We start from the raw sequence: 26,558 nt of genomic DNA, 5'->3' as shown, positions 1-26,558 counted from the left end.
ATCTACTCCCTTATGATATGATATACATCTTAAAGATGAGAACTATAACTACCCTCTAATATGTAGTCTATGTCCCTATGAATTTAGATCCAAGTAAGCACAGACCTTATGCTGAAAAACAAGCAGGCCATGGCAACTAGAGCGATGATAGGGAGGCCTTTCCTCACTCTGCCTTCCAGTACTCACAGCTTAACCCATGCCCACACAGACGCAGCAAAGGCATCTGGTATCTATTCCAACTAATCTTCATATGCTGGTAGACAGTTTTGATGCCTCACCCGGCTCCCCTCTACTAGACCAGTGCCCCTTCTCCAGCTAACTATTGACAGCTCATAGCTGCTCCTTTCTCCAAAGAATTGCTCTCAGCTGACTGGAGCCACCTCACCCAGGAAATTATTCCTATTTTTCAAACCCCTAGTAATCTAGAGCTAACGACTGACTAATAAAGGATACAAGAAGCCAGTCCCATAGCGAAGGAGAAACAACTCTGAAGTATGGTTTATGCTCCATAGTTCTCTCCCTATAATACTGGCTAGTACTAGACTTTACCTGAGTTTACATCCTTGCTTGGCTCTTTCCCTGCCCCCCATCTCTCACTCCTTCCCTCACCAAACTTCCCAAGGAGGAGTAAATGACACACACCCAAACCCAGATATCACGCTCTCTTAAAAGGAATAGGGAACCCAAGTGTCAAGCATATTCCCCTTTGCTCCACTGTCTAGCAACAGTCCTACCTTCTCATGATAATTAGTCAGGACCTCCAGACTCAAAGAGCCTAAAATTGCAGGGATGGGAAGCACAAACTTGCTGACGATTAACTTTGTGTGTCAACATGATTGGGCTGTGGAATGCCCAGATATTTGGTCAAATGTTATTTTGGATGTGTCTGTGAGAGTGCACTTGAAGAGAGGAACATTTTAATGGCAGAATGAATAAAGCAGATTGCTCTCCTGAATGTGGGTGGCTCTCACTCAATCAGTTGAAGGCCACTGTACAAAAAGGATGACTCTCCCTCAAGTAAGGGGGGGTTCATCCTGCCTGACTACTTAGCCAGGACTTCAGTCTTTTCCTGCCTTTGGGTCTCAAAGCTGCCAGCTTTTGGATTTGAACTTAACACCATTAACTCTCTTGAGTTCCCAGAATGCTGACTGTAGATCTTGGGACTTCTCAGCCTCAATAGTCATAAGAGCCAATTTCTTAATTGATATACAATTTTTCTGTTTCTCTGGAGAATCCTGACTAATACACTCTCCAAGCATGCTCCTGGGAGTGATACTGAGCAGGGCCACTCTTTATTTCCCAGACTCAAGTATTCTATATGTTGGGAATACAGCACCTATAATTACACTTCATCCTGAGAATGTTCCTCCATCATCCTAAGAGGGAATAACAAACTGGCATCACCTGGACACCACCTAAACTTCCCATGAACCAAGTTTGGAATTGTTTTTCTTCCTCTGACTGGTGGTCTTAGGTAACCCACCCTTGCAAGAGCCCAAAGGTGTGAGCTGTGGAGGTAGTATCCATCAGGCAGCAGTAGTTAACATGGGGTCTGGGCCACCTTTTTTTAATTTTTTTGGCCTTTCTAGGGCCACACTTGCAGCATATGTGGAAGTTTCCAGGCTAGGGGTCAAATGAGAGCTTCAGCTGCCAGCCTACACCACAGCCACAGCAACACCAGATCTGAGTCACATCTGCAACCTATATCACAGCTCATGGAAATGCCAGATCCTTAACTCACTGAGCAAGGCCAGGGATGGAGAACCCACATCCTCATGGTTACTGGTTGGATTCTTAGCCTACTGAGCCACAACAGAAATTCCCTGGGCCACCTCTTCGTAAAGCTTACAGGTGTGCTCTGGATCTGCTTGAGGATGCATCTTGGTTGTACCTGATTTTGGATTGACTTTTTTGAGCCCACATGACCTTATGACTTGCTGAATCCATCAGAATATAGTTAATGATGAGCATTTTGTGTTGTACAGTCAGTGATGTTCCATGGATAAATACTCCCACTTTAGCAGGACCCAACAGCTGTTTTTCAAATGGTACATTACTGTCTGTTACAGGTGCAGATGATCTACAGAAATATCTCTGGGTAGTCCCATGTCAACTAAACACTGTTAGTGGGTAAATCAATAACCATGGTTTGATAAAAGCATAGTAATCACAGTCATCCTGCCAGATAAACCATCAAGACCAAAAGAAGTATAAGAAGAATCTAAAATGGGTAATGAAGGAAAAAGATAATGAGTACTAGTATGTGTGAATCTCAAAATAATTATAAGTGAAAGCAGACCAAGCAGAAAAAATATACAATGTGTGATTCCATACATATAAAATTCTAGAAAATGAAAACTAATCTAGAGTAACAGAAAGTAGATTAGTGGTTATCTAGAGATAGGGAGGGGGATGGAATGAGGTGGTAGAAGGAAAACGGCATTACAAAGGAAATATCTGAGGGTCATGGATATGTTTATCATCTTGATTATGGTGATGATTTCATGGTACATATGTCAAAATTCATCAAAGTGTACACTTTAAATATATATGGTAATTATATGTAATTATATCTCCATAATGCTGTGGGTTTTTTTGTTTGTTTTGTCTTTTTAGGGCCACACTCATGGCACACAGATGTTCCCCAGCTGGGGTTGAATCAGAGCCACAGCCACCAGCCTATGGAGCAATGCCGGATCCATAACCCACTGAGTGAGGCCAGGGATTGAACCCGCATCCTCATGGATATCAGTCCGGTTCTTAATCCACTGAGCTACAACAGGGACTCCCTCCATAATGCTGTTTTTAGAAAACTCATCAAATTTTACGCTTTAAATATGTATAGGCTATTGTATGTAAATTATCATCTCAATAATGTTGTAAAAAAAATTACAGCCCTAGCACCTAGCAACAAGGGCTATCGTTCATCCCACTAACCCTCCTCTTATATGTTTCCCCAAGAATTAGGGCCACAGAATTCTGGAGAAGCTGTGCCTGGATGGAGTGAACTTAATGTGAGAAGCAAATATATCTGTATCATGCAAATGGATAATTAAGGCAGATAATGTTTTGGTGTCCTTACTGGCCCAGCGTAGCCTTCCCTAATGGCTCTAGGTATTGGCCACCAGTGGCTCACAGGTCCTTTCCTTCCATAGGGAACTGCCCTTGACTAGTGGGAGCCACCATGCTCAGAAAGTTACATTCTCCCACCCCATCCAGGCAGTCTTCTTGACTGACTGACAGAGAAGCATGGAAGGCTGGCCCCTGGCCTCAAGGGGGAACGGCTCTGTGATATGTTTTATGCTTCAGAGCCATTCTTCTATAATACGGCCAAGGTTAGAATTTGCCTGATGTCACATCCTTCCTTGGCTCTTTCCCCTTCCCTATCCTGCTTCATTCAGTCCCTTTTAGGATTTTCTTGAGAAGCCCTCCTTCTATCAATCATGTACACCATAAACGTCTATGCACCGTTAAGTGGTCATGAATCATCTTGTCAATTCCCAATCCAGGCTCATTGTGACTAGCCTCATTACTCCATTCATGAATGCTTAGTAACTAGCTTCTGAATTATTAACTGCAATAGAGGTCTGAAATAAATGCTTAAGTAATTTATTGATAAGAAAATTACTAAAATTTTAGGAGTTCCCATTGTGGTTCAGCAAGTTAAGGACCTGACATAGTGTCCATGAGGATGCTGGTTCGATCTCTGGCCTCACTCAGTGGATTAAGAATCTGGCATTGCAGGAGCTTCTGTCGAGGCTCAGCGGTTAACGAAACTGACTAGTATCCATGTAGATGAGGGTTCCATCCCTGGCCTCACTCAGTGAGTTAAGGATCTGGCATTGCCATGAGCTGTGGTGTAGGTTACAGACGTGGCTCAGATCCCACATTGCTGTGGCTGTGGTGTAGGCTGGCAGCTACAGCTCTGACTCAACCCCTAGCCTGGGAACCTCCATATGCCATGATGAGGCCCTAAAATAACAGAAAAAAAAAAAAAAAGAATTGGGTGTTACAGCTTGGATCTGGTGTTGCCATGGCTATGGCATAGGCCTGAAGCTACAGCACCAATTTGACATCTAGCCTGGGAACTTCCATATGTCGCAGGTGAAGCCATAGGGAAAAAAGAAAGGAAAAAAAAAAAAGAAAATTATTAAAATTTTGAGAACAAAAACTTTATTAACCAAATTTCAAAATAAAGTTAAAAGCTCAGTTTTGCTTACCTTTCTTGGGTGACCCAATTGATAACTAAATCTAAACGTTTCTCAGATAATCCACATTTGATTCCTTCCAGAGTTAGTTCTGCATCAACAGGATGTCTAAAAGCATGACTTATGCTAAAGATAGCTTCAAAAAATAAGAGCAATGGGAAAGGTTTTCCCCTAATTTTTCCAACAGCTATAAAAGAGAAAAAAGTTTTTGATCAATTTTAATTAATAGTTCGCTTTTTCTTAATATTATTTTAATGTCATTGCATTTTCTAAAAATTTGTATCTAAAATTATACTTTTATAATGTTAAAGTTTATGGATTAAACTTTATATTTTGGATAATGACTAAATATCATACACTATGTGAAAAGCAGAGTGATATATATGTAGATTCTTTTTTTTTTTTTTTAATAATGTGTTTGAGCCTATATGACTATTAGGCTAAAGCAAGCAGATACAGGAAGGGGTAAACATACTTAAAAAACAGGGCAACCCCAAATCAAAACATAAAATTACATTCACAAACACTAAAGAGAAAAGTACACAAGCAGAAAATAAATGGAAATCATCCAACCAAAAAAAGGAAGGAAGAAATGGGAAACATAGAATCAACTGGAAAACAGGTTTAAAATGGAAATAGATACATATTTATCAATAATTACTTTAAATGTCAATGGACTGAATGCTCAAATCAAAATACAGAGAGTGGCAGATTGGATCAAAAAGCAAAAACCTACAATCTGCTGTACACAGGAGACTCACCTCAGGGCAAAGAACACATATAGATTGAAAGTGAGGGGATGGGGAAAGATATTTCATGCGAATGGACAAGATAGGAAAGCAGGAATTGCAATACTCATATCAGACAAAATAGACTTTAAAGTGAAGGCCATAAAAGATAAATAAATAAAATTAAGTCCATAAAGAAAGATAAAGAAGGACACTATTTAATGGTAAAAGGATCGATTCAAGAAGAGGATATTACAATCATCAATATATATGCCCCTAATATAGGAGCACCCAGATACCTACAATATAACAGACATAAAAGGAGAAATTGATGGGAATACAATAATAGTAGGAGACTTTAATACCCCCCTCACATCAATGGACAGATCCTCTACACCAAAAATCAATAAGGTAACAGAGATTCTAAATGACAATAGAAAAAATTAGACTTAATTGACATTTTTTGGACATTACATCCAAAAAAATCAGAATGTATGTTCCTCTCAAGAGCACGTGGAACATTCTCAAAGATTGATCATATACTGGGACACAAAGCTAATCTCGACAAATTTAAAAGTATAGAAATTATTTCAAGTATCTTCTCTGACAACACTGACATGAAAGTAGAAATCAACCACAGGAAAAGAAATGAGAAAAAACTATGTACATGAAGACTAAACAACATGCTACTAAAAAACCAATGGGTCAATGAGGAAATCAAGAAGGAAATTAAAAAATACCTCGAGACAAATGATAATGAAGACAAAACCACTCAAAATCTATGGGATGCTGCAAATGCAGTGCTCAGAGGGAAGTTCATAGCAATACAGGCTTTCCTAAAAAAAGAAGAAAACTTTCAAATTGACAACTTAACCCACCACCCAAATGAATTAGAAAAAGAACAAACAAAACCTAAAGTCAGCAGAAGGGAGGAAATCATAATGATCAGAGAGGAAATCAATAAAATAGAGATTCAAAAAAAAAAAACCAGAAAAAAATCAATAAAACCAAGAGATGGTTCTTTGAAAAGGTAAACAAAATTGACAAGCCTCTGGCTAGACTCACCAAGAAGAGGAGAGAAAAAAACCCAAATAAACAAAATAAGAAATGAAAAAGGAAAAGTCACAACAGATACTGCAGAAATATAAAACCATGAGAGAATACTATGAACAACTGTATGCCAACAAATTTGACAACCTAGAAGAAATGGACAACTTTCTAGAGACTTACAGCCTGCCAAAACTGAATCAAGAAGAAACAGATCAACTGAACAGACTGATCACTAGAAATGAAATTGAATATGTCATAAAAGCACTCCCCACAAATAAAAGTCCAGCACCCGATGGCTTCACAGGTGAATTCTACAAAACATACAAAGAGAAACTTATACCCATCCTCCTTAAACTTGTCCAAAAGGTTGAAGAAAGAAGACTCCCAAAGACATTCTAGGACACCACCATCACCCTAATGCCAAAACCAGACAAAGATACTATCAAAAAGAAAACTATAGGCCAATATCTTTGATGAATATAGACACAAAAATTCTCAACAAAATTTTAGCCAACTGAATCCAACAACATATAAAAAAGATCATACACCACAACCAGGTGGGATTCATCCCAGGTGCACAAGGATGGTTCAACATACACAAATCAATGTCATACACCACATTAACAAAAGAAAAGTCAAAAACCACGTGATCATCTCAATAGATGCAGAAAAGGCACTTGACAAAGTCCAACATCCATTCATGATCAAAATTCTTACCAAAGTGGGTATAGATGGAACATAGCTTAACATAATAAAGGCTACTTATGGCAAACCCACAGCAAATACAATACTTAATGGAGAAAAGCTGAAACCCTTCCCAATAAAATCTGGAACAAGATAAGGATGCTCATTTTCACCACTTTTATTCAACATAGTATTAGAAGTACTAGCCACAGCAATCAGACAAACAAAAGAAATAAAAGGTATCCAAATTGGAAGAGAAGAAGTAAAATTGTCACTGTATGCAGATGACATGATACTATATATAGAAAATCCTAAGGATTCAATCCAAAAACTACTCGAACTGATCAACAAATTCAGCAAAGTAGCAGGATATAAGATTAACATTCAGAAATCAGTTGCATTTCTGTATATTAAAAATGAAATACCAGAAAAGGAATACAAAAATACAATACCTTTTAAAATTGTACCCCCCAAAAAATCAAATACCTGGGAATACACCCAACCAAGGAGATAAAAGACTTCTGGCTGAGAACTATAAAACATTCATCAAGGAAGTTAAAGAGAATTCAAGGAAATAGAAAGATATTCCATGCTTCTGGATTGGAAAAATTAATATTGTAAAAATGGCCATACTACCCAAAGCAATACACAGATTCAATGCAATCCCTATCAAATTACCCATGGCATTTTTCACAGAACTAGAACAAACAATCCAAAAATTTATATGGAACCACAAAAGACCCAGAATTGCCAAAGCAATCCTAAGGAACAAAAACTGAGCAGGAGGCATAACTCTCTCTGACTTTAGCCACAGTAATCAAGATAGTGTGGTGCTGGTACCAAAACAGACATACAGAACAATGGAACAGAACAGAGAACCCAGAAATAAAACCAGACACCTATGGTCAATTAACCTTCGACAAAGGAGACAAGAATATAAAATGGGAAAAATATAGTCTTTTCAGCAAGTGGTGCTGGAAAAACTGGATAGCCATATGTACATCAATGAAACTGGAACACATCCTCATACCATGCACAAAAATAAACTCAAAATGGCTGAAAGACTTAAATGTAAGACAAGACACCATCAAACGTTAATTCTCTGACATTAACCTTACAAATATTTTCTCAGGTCAGTCTCCCAAGGCAACAGAAATAAAAGCAAAAATAAACCAATGGACTGAAACTGACAAGCTTTTGCATAGCAAAGAAGACCATTAAAAAAAAGTTACAGAATGGGAGAAAATAGTTTCAAATGATGCAACTGACAAGGGCTTAATCTCTAAAATATACAAACAACTCAACAGCAAAAAAGCCAATAATCCAATGGAAAAATGGGCAAAAGACCTGAGTAGACATTTCACCAAAGATACACAGATGGCCAAAAAGCACATGAAAAAATGCTCAACATCACTGATGATTAGAGAAATGCAAATCAAAACTACTATGAGGTACCACCTCACACCAGTCAGAATGGCCATCATTAATAAGTCCACAAATAACAAATGCTGGAAAGGTGGAGAGGGTGTGGAGAAAAGGGAGCCCTCCTACACTGTTGATGGGAGTGTAAATTGGTAAAACCATTATGGAAACAAGTATGGAGGTACCTTAGAAAACTATATAGAGAACTACCATATGACCCAGTAATCCCACTCTTGAGCATATATCAAGACAAAACTTTCCTTGAAAAAGACACATGCACCCGTATGTTCATTGCAGCACTATTCACAATAGCCAATACATGGAAACAATATGAACGTCCATAGGCAGATGAATGGGTTACCAAGATATGGTGTATGTATATATAATGGAATTCTACTCGGCCATAAAAAAGAACAAAATAATGTCATTTGCAGCAACATGGACGGAACTAGAGACTCTCATACTAAGTGAAGTAAGTCAGAAAGAGAAAGACAAATACCATATGATATCACATATCTGGAATCTAATATATGGTACAGAAAAGAAAATCATGGACATGGAGAACAGACTTGTGGTTGCCAAGAGGGAGGGAGTGGGATGGACTAGGAATTTGGGGGTAATAGGTGCAAACTATTGTTTTTGGAATGGATAAACAATGAGATCCTGCTGTATAGCAGTGGGAACCATATCTAGTTACTTATGATGGAGAATGATAATGTGGGAAAAAAGAATGTATATATGTATGTGTGACTGGGTCACCTTGCTGTACATTAGAAACTTGACAGAAGCGTGTAAATCAGCTATAACGGAAGAAAATAAAAATCATTAAAATAGAAAAAATTCAAAGTCTAAAAAAAAAGAAAGAAAAGAAAAAGCAATCCAAATATAACACCAAAGACAGTCATCAAACCACAAGAGAAGGGAAGAAAAAAAGACCACCAAAAACAATTAACAAAATGGCAATAAGAACATACATATCAATAAGTACATTAAATGTAAATGGACTAAATGCCCCAACCAAAAGACACAGACTGGCTGAATGGATACAAAAACATGATCCACATATATGCTGTCTTCAAGGTATCCACTTCAGTTCTAGGGACACATATAAACTGAAAGTGCGAGGATAGGAAGAAAATATTCCATGCAGACAGAAATCAAAAGAAAGGTAGAGTAGCAATACTCATAAGACAAAACAGACCTTCAAATAAAGAAGGTTATAAGGGACAAAGAAGGATATTGCATAAAGATCAAAGGAAATTCCAAAAAGAAGATATAACAATTGTAAATATGTATGCACCCAATATAGGAACAGCTCAAAGAAGAAATTGACAACAACACAATAATAGTGGGGGACTTTAACACTCCACTTATGGAAATGGACAGATCACCCAGAGAAAATCAACAATGAAACACAGGCCTTAAATGTTGCATTAGACCAGATGGACTTGATATATATTTATAGAATATTCCATCCAAAAGCGGAATAACATTCTTCTCAAGTGCACATGGAACATTTTCTAGAATGGATCACATTCTGGGCCACAAATCAAGCCTCATAAATTTAAGAAAATTGAAATCATATCAAGCATCTTTTCTGACCATGACACTATAAGACTGGAAATCAACAACAAGAAAAAAAATTGCAAAAAAGCCCACAAACACTTGGAGACTAAACACATGGTACTAAACACCCAATGGATATCTGAAGAAATCAAAGAGGAAATTCAAAAATACCTAGAAGCAAACAACAACAAAGACACATCACTCCAAAACCTATGGGATGCAGCAAAAGCAGGTCTAAGAGGGAAGTTTATAGCAATACAAGCCTACCTCAGAAAACTAGAAAAATCTCAAATAAACAACCTAACTTTATACCTAAAGCAACTACAGAAAGACAGACAAAACCCAAAGTTAGCAGAAGGAAAGAAATCATAAAGATCAGAGCAGAAATAAATGAAATAGAAATGAAGAAAACAATAGTAAATATCAATAAAAACTAAAAGCTGTTTCTTTGGAAAGATGAACAAAATTCATAAACCCTTAGCCAGACGCATCAAGAAAAAAAGAAAGAGGACTCAAATCAATAAAATTAGAAACGGAAAAGGAGATTTTATGACAGATATCACTGAAATACAAAGGATATGATCTACTATGAACAACTATACGCCAATAAAATGGACGACCCAGAAGAAATGGACAAATTGTTAGAAAAGTACAATCTTCTAAGACTAAACCAAGAAGAAATAGAAAAGATGAACAGACCAATCACAAGTAATTGAAATTGAAACTGTGATGTAAAAACTTGCAACAAACAAAAGTCCGTGACCAGATGGCTTCACAGGAAAATTCCATCAAAAATTTAAAGAAAGAGCTAACACCTATCCTTCCGAAACTATTCCCAAAAACTGCAGAGGAAGGAACACTCCCAAACTCACTCTATGAGGCCACCACCACCCTGATACCAAAACCAAAGATACCACAAAAAAAGAAAAGAAAACTATAGGCCACTATCACTGATGAATATAGATGCAAAAATCCTCAAAAAAATACTAGCAAATTGAATCCAGCAATACATTAAAAGGATCATACACTGTGATCAAGCAGGATTTACCCCAGGGATGCAAGGATTTTTCAATACTTGCAAATCAATCAGTGTGATACCCCATATTAATGAACTGAAGAACAAAAACTATATGATCCTCTCAATAGAGGCAGAAAAAATTTTGACAACACCCATTTCTGATAAAAACCCTCCAGAAAGTGGGATTGAGGAAACATACCTCGACATAATAAAGGCCATATATGAAAAACTCACAGGTAACATCATTCTTAATGGTGAAAAGCTGAAAGAATTCCCACTAAGATCAAAAATAAGACAAGGATTCTGCTCAAACCACTTCTATTCAACATCGGAGAAGAAAAAGAAATAAAAAGGAATCCAAATTGGAAAGGAAGAAGTAAAACTATCACTATTTGCAGATGACATGATACTATACCTAGAAAATCCTAAGGACGCTGCCAGAAAACTGTTAGAGCTCAATAATGAATTTGGTAAAGTTGCAGGATACAAAATTACTAGTCAGGTTCATTACTGCTGAGCCACAATGGAAACTCCTCAAATTAATTTCTATATACTAACAATGAAAGATCAGAAAGAGAAACTAAGAAACAATCTCATGTACCACTGTCTCAAAAAAAAAAAAAAAATACGTAGGAATAAACCTATCTAAAGTGAAAAAAAGAACTGTACTCTGAAAACTATAAGAGGCTGATGAAGGAAATCAAAGATGATGCAAACAGATGGAAAGATATACCATGCTCTTGGACTGGAAGAATCAATATTGTCAAAATTACCATACAACCCAAGGCAATCTACACATTCAATGCAATTCCTACCAAATTACCAATGGCATTTTTCAAAGAACTAGAACAAAATATTTTAAAGTTTATTTGGAAATGCAAAAGACCCACAATAGCCAAGGCAACTCTGAGAAAGAAAAAATGGAGCTGGAGGAATCAGGCTCCCTGACTTCAGACTATACTACAAAGCTATAGTTATCAAAACAGTACGATACTGGCACAAAGACAGAAATATAGATCAATGGAACAGGGTAGAAAGCAAAGAAATAAACCCATGCACCTATGGTCAACTAATCCATGACAAAGGAGGCAAGAATATACAATGGAGAAAAGATAGCCTCTTCAATAAGTGGTGCTGGAAAAAGTGGACAACTACATGTAAAAGAATGAAATTAGAACATTCTAACAATGTACTTAAAAAATAAACTCAAAATGGATAAAAGATATAAGACTGGATAGTATAAAACTCTTGGAGGAAAACACTCTCTGACATAAAATGCAGCAATATATTCTCTCAGATCCACTTCTTAGAGTAGTGATAATAAAACCAAAAATAAACAAATGGTACCTAATTAAACTTAAAATTTTTGTACAGCAAAGGAAATCCTAAACAAAACAAAAAGACAATCCATAGAATAGGAGAAAATATATGCAAATGAAGTGACTGACAAGCAGTTAATCTCCAAAATAAATAAACACCTCCTACAGCTCAATATTAAAAAAAAAAAAAAAATCCAATCAAAAAATGGGCCAAAGACCTAAACAGACATTTCTCCAAGGAAGACAGAGAGATGGCCAAAAAGCACATAAAAAGATGTTCAACATCACTAATTATTAGAGAAATGCAAATCAAGGAGTTCCTGTTGTGACTCAGCAGTAACAAAGCCAACTAGTATCCACGAGGATTCAGGTTCAATTCCTGGCCTCGCTCAGTGGGTTAAGGATTCAGCATTGCTATCAGCTTCAGCATAGGTCACAGATGCAGCTCTGATCCTGAGTTGCCATGGCTGTGGTGTAGGCCAGCAGCTGCAGCTCTGATTCTACCCCTAGCCTGGGAACTTCCATATGCTGCAAGTGTGGCCCTAAAAAGCAAAAAAAGAAAAAGAAAAGAAAAGAAATGCAAATCAAAACTACTATGAGGTACTATCTTACACCATCCAGAATGGCCATCATCAGAAAGTCTATAAACAATAAATGCTGGAGAGGGTGTGGAGAAAAGAGAACCCTCTTACACTGTTGGTAGGAATGTAAATCGGTGCAACCACTATGGAAAACAATATGGAGATTCCTCAAAAAACTAAAAATAGAATTACCATATGATCCAGCAGTCTCATTCTTGGACATCTATCAGAGAAAACCATGACTCAAAAAGATACATGCACCCCAATGTTCATTGCAGCACTATATGCAATAGCTAAGATGAGGAAACAACCTAAATGTCCACTGACAGAGGACTGGACAAAGATGTGGTACATATATACAATGGAATATTACTCAGCCATAAAAAGAATGAAATAATGGCATTTGCAGCAACATGGATGGACCTAGAAATTATCATTCTAAGTGAAGTTATCCAGACAGTGAGACACAAACATTATATGCTATCACTTATATATGGAATCTTAAAAAAGGATACAAATGAACTTATTTGCATAATAGAAACAGACTCACAGACTTTGAAAAACTTAAGATTACCAAAGAGGACTGATTGAGAGGGAGGGAAGGACTGGGGCTTTGGGATGGAATCTTCTAAAATTAGGTTGTGATGATGGTTGTAGGACTATAAATATAATACAATTCATTGAAAGAAAAAAATTTTTTTTTCTTTTTAGGGCCTCACCAACGGCATATGGAAGTTTCCAGGCTAGGGGTCCAATCGGAGCTACAGCTGCCAGCCTATGCCACAGCCACAGCAACATGGGATCCAAGCCATGTCTGAGACCTACACCACAGCTCACGGCAACATCGGATCCTTAACCCACTGAGTAAGGCCAGGGATTGAACCTGCAACCTCATGGATCCTAGTCGGGTTCGTTAACTACTGAACCACAAAGGGAACTCCAAGAAAATAAATTTTTAAAAAGAAATATAGTATGTCTATCCTATGGCATAGGATAGACATCTAGAGCAAGAGAATAGAATAAGAGTCTAGAAATAAACCTCAAACACTTACAATCAATTGATATCTTACAAAGGAGCCAAAATAATTTAATGGGCAAAGAAAAGGTTTTTCTGAATTCTCTAGTGGCCTAAGGAATTGTCACTGCTGTAGCTTCATCCCTAGCCTGGGAACTTCTGCATGCCATAGACATGGCCCCAAAAAATAATTGTTTTTCACTTTTAAAAATTTTTTAATTTTTTCCCTATAGTTAATTTACAATGTTGTACCAATTTCTAGCGTACAGCAAAGTGACCCAGTCATACATATATATATATACATTCCTTTTCTTATATTATCTTCCATCATGGTCTATCCCAAGAGACTGAATATGGTTCCCTGTGCTATACAGTAAGACTTCATGGCTTATCCATTCCAAATGCAATAGTTTGCATCTACTTAACACAAACTCCCAGTTCATCCCACTTCCTACCCCCTCTCCCTTGGCAACCACAAGCCTGTCCTCTATCTATGGGTCCATTTCTGTTTCTGTTTAGTAGCATATTTTGTTTCTGTTTGTGGCATATTTTAAATTTCACATACAAAACTTTTTAAAAAAAATATTTTTCAACAAATGATGTTAAGAAAACTGGATATCCACATGCAAAAGAGTGAATTTGGACTTCTACCTTGCACCATGAACAAAAGTTAACTTAAAGTAGATTATAGACCTAAATGCATAAAACTTCTAGAAGAAAACATAGGATCTTAGGTTAGGCAAAGAGTTCTTAGACATAACACCAAAAGCCTAGCCATAAAAAGAGAAGACTGGTAAATGGGACTTCATCAAAATTAAAAACTGTCATGCCTCAAAAACACCAACAGTAATACAAAATTATTAGTCAATTATACTCCAGTAAATTTATTAAAAAAGAAAAAAACCAACAAGAAAGTGAAAAGACATGGAGTTTCCATCGTGGCTCAGTGGAAACAAATCTTACTAGCATCCGTGAGGACACAGGTTTGATCCCTGGCCTCACTCAGTGGGTTAAGGATCTGGTGTGGCTGTGGATGTGGTATAGGCCAGCCTCTACAGCTCCTATTCAACCTCTAGCCTGGGAACCTCCACATGCTGTGGGTACAGCCCTAAAAAGACAACAACAACAACAAAAAAAAAAAGTGAAAAGACAATCCAGAGCGGAAGAAAATACTTGCACATTATCTACTTGATAAGAGATTTTTATCTGGAATAAAAAAGAGCACTTGGCAACTCAATAATTAAGAACACAAATAATACAATTTTCAAATGGGCAAAGGATAGAATCCAGAAATTCTACTCCCATGTATCTAACCAAGAGAAATAAAAACATATCCACACCTAAACTTGTACAGAAATGCTCACAGCTGCATTATTTGCAACAGCCAAAACATCAAAACCCAAATGACCATAAAGTGATAAACAAAATTCAGTATATCCATAAAGTGGAATTTGTATATATACATGCAATTTGACCATAAAAAAGGGATGAACTATTGATACATACTACAGCACAAATAAATTTTAAAAACATTATGCGGCGTTCCCGTTGTGGTGCAGTGGTTAACGAATCCGACTAGGAACCATGAGGTTGCGGGTTCGGTCCCTGCCCTTGCTCAGTGGGTTAACGATCCGCATTGCCGTGAGCTGTGGTGTAGGTTGCAGACGCGGCTCGGATCCCTCGTTGCTGTGGCTCTGGCGTAGGCCAGTGGCTACAGCTCCGATTTGACCCCTAGCCTGGGAACCTCCATATGCCGAGGGAGCGGCCCAAAGAAATAGCAAAAAGACCAAAAATAAATAAATAAATAGATAAATAAATAAAACAAATAAAATAAAATAAAAACATTATGCTAAGTGAGTGAAACTAGTTACCAAAAACTATTGTGCAATCCTATTTACATGAAAGGTCCAAAATAAACAGATCTATATAGAGAGTAAGTAGATCAGTGGTTACTCAGGGTTTGGAGGGGGAGCAGTAGAGGATGAGGAGTTAATGGATACAAGGTTTATTTTTGGAATATTGAAAATGTTCTAAAATTATATGGTAATGGCTATACAACTCTGTAATTATAGTAAGTTTATTAAATTCTGTGGCATTTTTCCCCAGGAAAGCAGTACATTATATTAATATGCTAGAGGACCAAAAAAAAACAAAACAAAACAAAAAAACATGATCATCTCAATAAATGTAGAAAAAGTATTCAATAAATCTAACATATATTCTTGAAAAAAATTCTTACCAACCATAAATAAGTAGAAGGGAATTTTATCACCCTCAAAAAGAGCATCTATGGGGAATTCCCGTCGTGGCTCAGTGGTTAACAAATCCGACTAACATCCATGAGGACTCTGTCCGATCCCTGGCCTTGCCCAGTGGGTTAAGGATCTGGCATTTCGGTGAGCTGTGGTGTAGGTTGCAGATGTGTCTCAGATCTGGCGTTGCTGTGGCATAGGCTGGCAGCTACAGCTCCAACTGGACCCTTAGCCTGGGAACCTCCATATGCTGCCAGTGCAGCCCTAAAAGACAAAAAAAAAAAAAAAAAAAAAAAGCGTCTATGAAAATTCAACAGCTAATATCAGACTTGATAATGAAAAACTAAATGCTTTATCTCTAAGATAAGAACAAGTCAAGGGTATCTTCACCACTTCCACACTTCCACTGAAATGGAAGATCAATCCAGTGAAGTAAGAAAATAAAAAGAAATAATAGGTACTCATAATAGAAAGGAATAAGTAGAACTCTTTATTAGCAGATGACATGATCATCTATGCAGAAAATTCTACAAGATCAATATACAATTCAATTGTATTTCCATGTACTAGCAAGAAACAATTTAAGAAATTTAAATAAAAATTACAATAGCATAAACAATAAAATATTTAGGGATAGACCTGACAAAGGATGTACAAGAACTAAACAGTGATTTAGAAAATCACTTAAGTAAACAACAACAAAAAACCCACTTAATTACCTGTGCTCCTATGTTCCTTATGAAAAAATAAATGCTTTGTGGTACAAACCTCTCTGTCACCACATTCTTCAGGCTTTGGCTATTTTAGAATATGCCAATTTAAATCTCAGACTTATAAAAGTTACTGGTTTAACATCCAAAACACACCGTGTCAGCATTCATGATATAAGAACACTTTTGGGAGTTCCCATCGTGGCTCATCAGAAACGAATCTGACTGGTATTCATGAGGACGCAGGTTCCATCCCTGGCCCCACTCAGTGGGTTGAGGATGCAGTGCTGCCATGAGCTGTGGTGTGGGCTGGATCTGGCATTGCTGTGGCTGTAGCCTAGGGCAGAAGCTACAGCTCCAATTCCACCCTAGCTTGGGAACTTCCATACGCCCAGGGTACAGCCCTAAAAAAAGACCAAAAGGAAAAAAAAAAAAAAGAATATTTTGCAGTGTAACATGATTTGATAATCGCTCAGTTTTTAAATTGTAAATAACTGGAATGGTTCCTGACTTCAAGTCCAGTGAATAAAACTATAAAATTATACTCCGCTTTACCATGCACTAGGATGGAATACTGAAAATCGTGTAGCCAAAAATATGAGATAGACCAATTTGCACCCAATTCATAGACACGCCATCTCTATAAATACATGCTTGTATACACTATGTGTAAAACAACAGATTTTCTGTGTTCATTTTTTTGCCTTTTTTTTTTTGAAAACTGTACCCTCGGCATGTGGAGGTTCCCAGGCTAGGGGTCCAATCAGAGCTGCAGCTGCTGGCTTATATCACAGCCACAGCAACATGGGATCTGAGCCACATCTGCAACCTACACAGCAGCTCATGGCAATGCAGAATCCTTAATCCGCTGAGCAAAGCCAGGGATTGAACCTGCGTCCTCATGGATACTAGTCAGGCTCATCAATTACTGAGCCAAGGCGGGAACTCCTCTGTGTTCAGATAACAGTAAAAAGATATGCTTTTTTCAAATTGTTGAATTTAAAGGATTTTGGAGAAATTTATTTCAAATAAGCTACACATATACGACATCAAAAATCTCCACTTAGGGAGATCCCGCCGTGGCACCTTGGAAATGAATCCAACTAGGAACCATGAGGCTGCAGGTTCGATCCCTGTCCTAGGTCAGTGGGTTAAGGATCCAGCATTGTGGTGAGCTATGGCACAGGTCACAGATGTGGCTCGGATCTGGCATTGCTGTAGCTGTGGCGTAGATCAGCAGCTGCAGCTCCAATTTGACCCCTAGCCTGGGAACTTCCATATGCCATGGGTGTGGCCCTAAAAAGCAAAAAAAAAAAAAAAAAAAAAAAAAATCCACTTAGCAGTTCCTATTGTGGCTCAGAAGTAACAAATCCAACTTGTATCCATGCGGATGTGGGTTTGATCCCTGGCCCAGCTCAGAGGGTTAAAGATCTGGCATTGCCATGGCCTGTGCTGTAGGATGCAGATGAGGCTCAGATCTGGCATTGCTGTGGCTATGGCTTAGACAGGCAGCTGCGGCTCCAATTAGATCCCTAGCTTGGGAACTTCCATATGCCGCAGATGTGGCCTTAAAAAAAAAAAAAAAAAAAGGAAAAAAGAAAAGAAAAAAAAACGAAACAAAACAAAAAATTTTCACTTAGAACTAAAATAGTAAAACAACGTATTCCTTATATTTGTAAGTTACACCTAGTATACTTTCCCTGTGTTTATACCTCTGCATTTCCTTCTGGGCTTCTCATCTTTTAAAAATGCAGCTCAGGTGTTCCTGTCGTGGCACAGTGGTTAACGAATCCGACTAGGAACCATGAGGTTGCGGGTTCAATCCCTGGCCTTGCTCAGTGGGTTAAGGATCTGGTGTTGCTGTGAGCTGTGGTGTAGGTTGCAGATGCAGCTCAGATCTGGCCTTGCTGTGGCTCTGGTGTAGGCCGGCAGCTACAGCTCCGATTAGACCCCTAGCCTGGGAACATCCATATGCTGCGGGAGCAGCCCTAGAAAAGGCAAAAGACCAAAAAAATAAAAATAAAATAAAATAAAAATGCAGCTCAGTTTTAAAATAAAAGAAAATTTTGCAGAGTTCCTGTTGTGGCTCAGTCGTTAGTGAACCTGACTAGTAGCATCCATGTGGACATGGGTTCAATCCCTGACCTCACTAAGTGGGTTAAGGATTTGGCATTGCCGTGAGCTGTGATGTAGGTAACAGATGTAACTCGGATCCCACGTTGCTGTGGCTGTGGCGTGGGCCAGTGGCTGCAGCTCCAATTTGACCCCTGGGAACCTCCATATGCCACCAGGCAGCCCTAAAAAGACAAAAGACAAAATAAATAAATAAACAAATAAATAAAATAAGTTTAGAGTGTGATTCTAAGCAACACTCAGTAAGTATCATCAGTCTGGTACTGGTGAATTTCTCCGAATAAAGTCCACATACCTTGAAAATGAACAAAGTTGGCTGCTTTCCAATTTCACTGGTAATTATATCTACTTAAGCATTTATTGCAAGCACTGACTTTTACTGAAACTGCAATCCATACTTTGAGTAGCCCAAATCAAGGGGAGAAGGATAAATAAACCCAGGTATATAGTTATCACTTTTAACATACTGATTTCAGAGCTTATCCAAAGAAAGAGTTTCTGGGTATTTGTAAGATGTATAAAAAATTTTGAGTAAAATATTAAACATTCCATGTCAAATAAAAAAGAGAACTGAACACTAAAAACTACAAAATATTTCTGACAGAAATTTTAAAACACCAAAAAGCTGGAAAGATATACCATGCTTATGGGTTCATTGCAACAGAAAATCCAGTATTGATCAGTGTCTGTTCTCCCTAAGTTGAACTACAGATTCAATACAAATCCCAGCAGGCCTTTTGGTAGAAAGTTATGAGTCTATTTCAAAAATGTAAACAGAAATACAAAAGAACCAAACCAAATTTGGTAAAGAACAAAGTATGAAAACTAACACTACCTGATTTCAAGACTTACTATAAAGCTACAGTAATCAAGACAGTGTAGTACAGCATCGAGATAAAAAAATAGATCATTTAAATAAACCTACAAATATATGGACTACTGATTTTCAACAGAGATACAAAAGCAATTCAGTGGAGAAAGCATTTTTAAATAAATTAACCTGGAACAACTGGATAGCTGTTAGCAAAAAAATAAAATAAACTTTGACCCATACCTCACACTGTATATAAAAATTAATTTAAACTGGATAGAACTCAATGTAAACCTAAAACTATAAAATCCTTAGGGAAAAAAATAGAAAAATCTCTGAGGATTAGGCACAGATTCTTAGGTCAACACTAAAAATCTCAATCCATAAAAGAAAAAAAACTTGTAAATTAGATTTCAACAAAATTAAAGATTTCTACTCAATAAAAAAAAAGAATGAATTCTTGATAGATGCAATAATATAAATGGACTTTAAAATAATTATGCTAAGTGCAAGAAGTCAGTCAAAAAAAGAATACCTACTATACGGCTCTATTTTATAAAATTCTAGAAAATGCAAACTAATCTTTGATGACTGAAAACAGATCAGTGGTTGCCTGGGTACTGGAGGGAAGCTGTGGAGGGAGACAGATGGGAGGCATGAGAAGCAGAGAGAGAGAGGGGTCACTGAGCAGATGAGGGAAATTTTGAAGGATACATACATCAAAACTTAACAAACTGTATACTTTAAATACGTCTTTTGAGGGCCACACCCACGGCATATGAAGGTTCCCAGGCTAGGGGTCTAATCGGAGCTGCAGCTGTGGCCTACACCAGAGCCATAGCAATGCCAGATCCCAGCCAAGTCTGCGACCTACACCACAGCTCATGTCAACGCTGGACCCTTAACCCTCTGAACAAGGCCAGGGCCTGAACCCACATCCTCATGGATACCAGTCAGGTTGGTAACCTCCTGAGCCAAGATGGGAATTCCCATAATTTAATTTAGAATACCTAATCAATCAAACCCTTAATGTTACAGGTAAGGAAACTGGTAAAAGCAGAGATAGGGCTGGAGCCTAGATTTTATTTCCCAATTCAATGCTCTTCCCATTCTATCAGGGAAAAAAAGTATAATCAGCATACATATACAAGGTTCAGAGAGAAAAGCTTACCCTTAAATTTATTCATTGTTCCAATATTTTGAAGAATTCTTCTAGGACTGTTCACTGCAAAATAAACTGCCTTTTCATATTCCCCAAGTGAGATTAATTCATTGAACCTATAGCCATTCCATTTCATTATATAGTAATACACGAAAAAAGTAAAGAAAACGGATTAGAAATGTCCGATACTAAACATAGTAGAATAGTAATACAGAAAAGCAATTATACTAAACCATAACTAGATTTGTTCACTCTGTAAGATATTCTTTCACTTCTATAATATTCTGGGGATGGGTTGTTTGGTTTTGTTTTCATTTTTGGTTTTTTTTGGAGTCTCAGCCAGGTGACTTGAACCTGATCTTGGACTTTATTCCTGTAATACTTAAGAGCAAGCCATAGAAAATGGAAAGAACTTCAAGTGAATTTATAACGAGCTCAGATTTTTTTTCTCTCTCATATCATCTCCAGAAGAAAAGGAGTACCAGGGGAGAGGAAGGCAATCTGCTTAAAGGCTCAGCCTAGGGGAAATATTAACCAAAAACAAAAATTGCCAAGCCTAAATTGCTCTGCCAGCAATCAGACTCCCAACTGACACAGGAAGAAATGATAACTTAACCTTCTAATTCTCTGCCTAGGGCAAAACGTCTCCAATTCAGTCCATAACTCACAATTAGTCAAACTATGGAAAACAGGATTTACGGAGTGTTGCAAATGAATGCAGAACCCCAGAGAAGAAAAATAGCACCATAATATTAAGCAAAATACATAAAACCTTTATCTTCAACCAGAGTTTTTCTCACATATCCAAAGCTGGTAGACATAGAGAAGTATATACAGTGCGAGGAAATACCCAGTCTTTGGTGTCCCACAAAATGATTTTTATTGTTTCTTTGTACCATACCAACAAGCAAATCAACAGTTGAAAACTATTTAATACATAGACTAGGAATATTACATATGTTCATTATATATTGGACTCATGGCCTATGAATTAAGCTCTTAAAGAATACAGTCTTAGATCCTCTATTATACCTATACACTACTATACAGTATATATAATAAGCATTAAGGAGAAAGATGCCTTCTTAATATGTCATAGGATGGCAATAATGAGGAAAAAAGGATAACCTAACTTAAGAATGCTCTCAAAAACATTTTGCGTATCAAGTTGATGGTTACGGAATACAGGAAAATATAAATAAAACTTAAATTAACACTACAATTTACCTCTGTCCTCTGAAAAGTCTCTTACATTATCAATCTGGTATTTTCCCCACAAAGAATCTATTATTTTAAATTCTAACTTATTTTCTACTTTATCTACTAGAGCAGAATTTTAAAGATACAAAAACTAAAGATGCTAAGTAAATGAAAAATATTTAGTAAGTATTTAAATAAATATTAAATAAATGCTACAACATCTTAACAAAGAAAATCAAATCTTTTTAAATATTTACCTTTCAACATAGTAAAGCAAAAGTTCAGCTTCTTTTGCCTTGCCAGGATCATCTTCAAGGATTTCCTCAACGATGCCTTGTTCATCTATAAATATTGAAAACACCACTAGATGATATTTAAGGTTATCAATCAAAAGAAAATAATAAATATATAAATTTTAATACCAAAAACTTAATGATAAGGTTTCTAACAGCACCAACTGCTTCCTAAACTGAGTGGCTTCCCTGTCCCTTTCTTCCTTATCTTCAGGTACATTTTCAGGTATTCTCGCCTTGGCTAAGTCTACTGTACCAATTATTTGTCAGCTGTTGAAGGAAGAAGCCCATAAGGTAACACAGACCTAACAGAAAAATGTACGTTTTTGCTTTCTTTACCTTCAGCCTAGGGAAATTACCACTGTTTAGCTTTTTTGGGGAAAAAATGTTTTCCATTATTCACATTAATTAAAAAATATAGGTCATCTACCATGAAAATCTTTAGTTTTCCGAATTTGCTCCACAATGTCTTGAAATGATCTGCTCATATCAGATTTTATCCACAAAGTAAGTGCCTGTGAAATAATCTGCAGTCCTTGATGACTATAAAGATAAAAAATAGTAACAATATACTGAACCTAAAATCAAATAGTGGAATATTGGAATAAACACAAATAAAAGTTTCAAACTTGAAAAATATATATTCAACTTTCATACCGAAACTGTAATTCTTTGTTCAGATTTTCAGCTAAATCTCGACGTTCTAATACCACAATCATCTCCTCCTCTAAATCTGCCTTCCTCTGAGCTGGTACATATTTTTTTGATATAAGCTGTTCAACTTCTGCATATTTATCTTCAAGATGTTTCAAGTATTTAGTGAGAGCATCTAAATTGACAGATTCTTGGAGAGTCATACCTAAGGGAAAAGGAAACAAATAAACAAGCCAAGCCATGTGTGGGACTCTTGCGCTCAAACAGCAAGTTTTAGCGAAATAGGTCAGGTGGTTGACTATGTTAAGAAATAATTAAGAAATGGTAGCATGAACTTGTAAGATTACTGAATATCAACAAAATTAGCATACATTTTAAATGGCTGGCAGTTTTAAACAAATCATCAATGAAGACTTAAGACATTTTCCTGGATTTCCTGCTGTGGCACAGTGGGTTAAGGATCTGACGGCAGCAGCTTGGGTCACTTTGGAGGCGCAGGTTTGATCTCCAGCCCAACAAAGTGGGTTGAGGATTCAGCATTGCCGCAGCTGTGACCTATGCCACAGCTGTGGCTCAGATTTGATCCCCCTGGTCTGGGAATTTCCATAAGCCAAGGGTTCGGCCAAAACAAAAAACAAAACAAAAACTGTTCAAACCTTAGCATTTTAAGAAAAAAAAATTTAATGACTTCATCACCATATCTTGCAATCCCCTAAATATCAATTATACTTAATAATACCAAGAACTTCTGCCTAACAATTCAGGATTTCTGCTGAATGATTTTTCTCTAACCAAATCTCCCATTAGTCTACTACAGCGAACCCCAAGGTAATCTTATTTATTCTCTCCAATGCAGAGTTTACATATGCCTGCCAAATTTTCACTCCTTCAACAGACATCACAGAAATACAAAGGATCATAAGAGACTACTATAGGCAACTATATGCCAATAAAATGGAAAACCTAGAAGAAATGGACAAATTGTTAGAAAAGTACAATCTTCAAAGACTAAACCAAGGTGAAATAGAAAAGATGAATGGACCAGTCACAAGTACTGAAATTGAAACTGTGATTAAAAAACTTCCAACAAACAAAAGTCCAGGACCAGATGGCTTCACAGGAGAATTCTATCAAACATCTAGAGAGGAGATAAACCTATCCTTCTGAAACTATTCCAAAAAATTGCAGAGGAAGCCACACTCCCAAACTCATTCTATGAGGCCACCATCACCCAATACCAAAACCTGACAAAGATAACACAAAAAAAAGAAAATTACAGGCCAATTTCACTGATGAACATCGATGCAAAAATCCTCAACAAAATACTAGCAACCTGAATCCAGCAACACATTAAAAGGATTGTACATCATGATCAAGTGGGATTTATCCCAGGGATGCAAACGTTCTTCAATATCTGAAAATGAATCAGTGTGATACACCACATTAACAAACTGAAGATTAAAAACCTTATCATCCTCTCAATAGACACAGAAAAAGCCTTTGACAAAAATCCAAAACCCATTTCTGATAAAAACCCTTCAGAAAGTGGGCCTAGAGGGAACCTACCTCAACCTAACAAAAGCCATATATGACAAACCCACAGCTAACATCATTCTCCATGGTGAAAAGCTCAAAGAATTCCCACTAAGATCAGGAACAAGACAAGGATGTCTGCTCTCACTACTACTATTCAACACAGTTTTGGAAGTCCTAGCCACAGCAATCAGAGAAGTAAAAGAAATAAAAGGAATCCAAATTGAAAAGGAAGAAGTAAAACTATCACAGTCTGCAGATGACATATACTATACCTAAAGAATCCTAAAGATGCTACCAGAAAACAGTTAGAGCTTATCCATGAATTTGGCAAAGTCGCAGGATACAAAATTAATACACAGAAGTCAATGGCATTTCTATATACTAACAATGAAAGATCAGAAAGAGAAATTAGGGAAGCAATCCTGTTTACCATCACATCCAAAAGAATAAAATACTTAGGAATAAACCTACCTAAAGAGACAAAAGACCTGTACTCTGAAAAGTATGAGACACTGATGAAAGAAATCAAAGATGACACAAATAGATGGAAAGACATACCATGCTCTTGGACTGGAAGAGTCAATATTATCAAAATGACTATACTACACAAGGTAATCTACAGATTCAGTGCAATCCCTATCAAATTACCAAGGACATTTTCCGCAAAACTAGAACAAAATATTTTAAAGTTTGTTTAAAACTAGAACAAAAGACCCAGAATAGCCAAAGACATCCTGAAAAAGAAAAATGGAGCTGGAGGAATCAGGCTCCCTGACTTCAGACTATACTACAAAGCTACAGTCATCAAAACCATACGGTACTGGCACAAAGAGAACTATATATCAGTGGAACAGGATAGAAAGCCCAGAATTAAACCCACACACCTACAGTCAACTAATCTATGACAAAGGAGGCAAAACTATACAATGGAGAATAGACAGACCCTTCTATAAGTGGTGCTGGGAAAACTGGACAGCCATATGTAAAAGAATGAAATTAGAACACTTCCTAACACCATACACAAAAATAAACTCAAAATGGATTAAAGACCTAGATATAAGACCAGATACTATAAAACTCTCAGAGGAAAACATAGGCCAAACACTCTTTGACATAAACAACAGCAACATCTTTTCAGATCCACCTCCTAGAATAAAGAAAATAAAAACAAAAATAAATGAATGGGGCTTAATAAAACTTTAAAGTTTCTGCACAGCAAAGGAGAGCCTAAACAAAATGAAAAGACAACCCACAGAATGGGAGAAAATGTTTGCAAATGAAGCGACTGACAAGGAATTAATCTCCAAAATTTATGAACACCTTCTTCAGCTCAATACCAAACAAACAACCCCATCAAAAAATGGGTTGAAGATCTAAACAGACAATTCTCCAAAGAAGACATGCGGATGGCCAAAAAATACATGAAAAGATGTTCAACAGCACTCATTATTAGAGAAATGCAAATCAAAATCACTGTGAGGAACCACCTTACACCAGCCAGAATGGCCATCATCAAAAAGTCTACAAACAATAAGTGCTGGAGAGAGTGTGGAGAAAAAGGAACCCTAGTACACTGTTGGTGGGAATGTTAACTGGTGCAACCACTGTGGAAAACAGTAAGGAGATTCCTCATAAATCTAAAAAAACAAAATTACCATTTGATCCAGGAATCCCACTCCTGGGTGTCTATCCAGAGAAAACCATGACTCAAAAAGACACATGTACTCCAGCGTTCACTGCAGCACTACATGCAACAGCTAAGACATGGAAACAACCTAAATGTCCATCAACAGAGGAATGGATAAAGAAGATGTGGTACATATACACAATGGAATATTACTCATCCATTAAAAGAAAAGAAATAACGGCATTCACAGGAACATGGATGGACCTAGAAATTACCATGCTAAGTCAAGTCAGTCAGACAGTGAGATACCAACATCGAATGCTATCACTTACAAGTGGAATCTAAAAAAAAGGACACAATTAACTTCTTTGCAGAACAGATAATGACTCACAGACTTCGAAAAACTTATGGTTTCCAAATGAGACACATTAGGAGGTGGGGGGACGCATTGAGGATTTGGGATGGAAATGCTATAAAATTTGATTGTGATGATCGTTGCACAACTATAAATGTAATAAAATTCATTGAGTAATAAAAATAAACAAAATTCACCACTTAAATGTATAGTTTAAGTATATAATTAAATGTA

The 26,558-nt window shown here is 37.0% G+C and overlaps 1 protein-coding gene across 9 annotated transcripts in view; it reads right to left on the bottom strand.

Moving 5' to 3' along the window:
• CLHC1 (clathrin heavy chain linker domain containing 1) overlaps positions 1–26,558 on the bottom strand; it is a 54,604-nt gene that overhangs the window by 11,609 nt on the left and 16,437 nt on the right. For 7 of the 9 annotated variants that reach the window (XM_013996158.2, XM_021087532.1, XM_021087533.1 and 4 more), the window contains 5 exons: positions 22,810–23,011; positions 22,583–22,695; positions 22,117–22,201; positions 20,669–20,775; positions 4,221–4,395 (listed from right to left, as the gene is read on the bottom strand). In XM_013996158.2, the coding sequence (XP_013851612.1) occupies positions 4,221–4,395; positions 20,669–20,775; positions 22,117–22,201; positions 22,583–22,695; positions 22,810–23,011 (682 nt within the window). The remainder of the gene's footprint in view (positions 1–4,220; positions 4,396–20,668; positions 20,776–22,116; positions 22,202–22,582; positions 22,696–22,809; positions 23,012–26,558) is intronic. The other 2 variants (XM_021087534.1, XM_021087535.1) reach the window with 2 other exon arrangements.

This window comes from Sus scrofa, chromosome 3 (genome assembly GCF_000003025.6).
Source record: "Sus scrofa isolate TJ Tabasco breed Duroc chromosome 3, Sscrofa11.1, whole genome shotgun sequence".
In the NCBI taxonomy this organism is placed as follows: domain Eukaryota; kingdom Metazoa; phylum Chordata; class Mammalia; order Artiodactyla; family Suidae; genus Sus; species Sus scrofa.
Note: the sequence above shows the minus strand (reverse complement) of the source record. Positions and strands in the feature narration are given on the sequence as shown.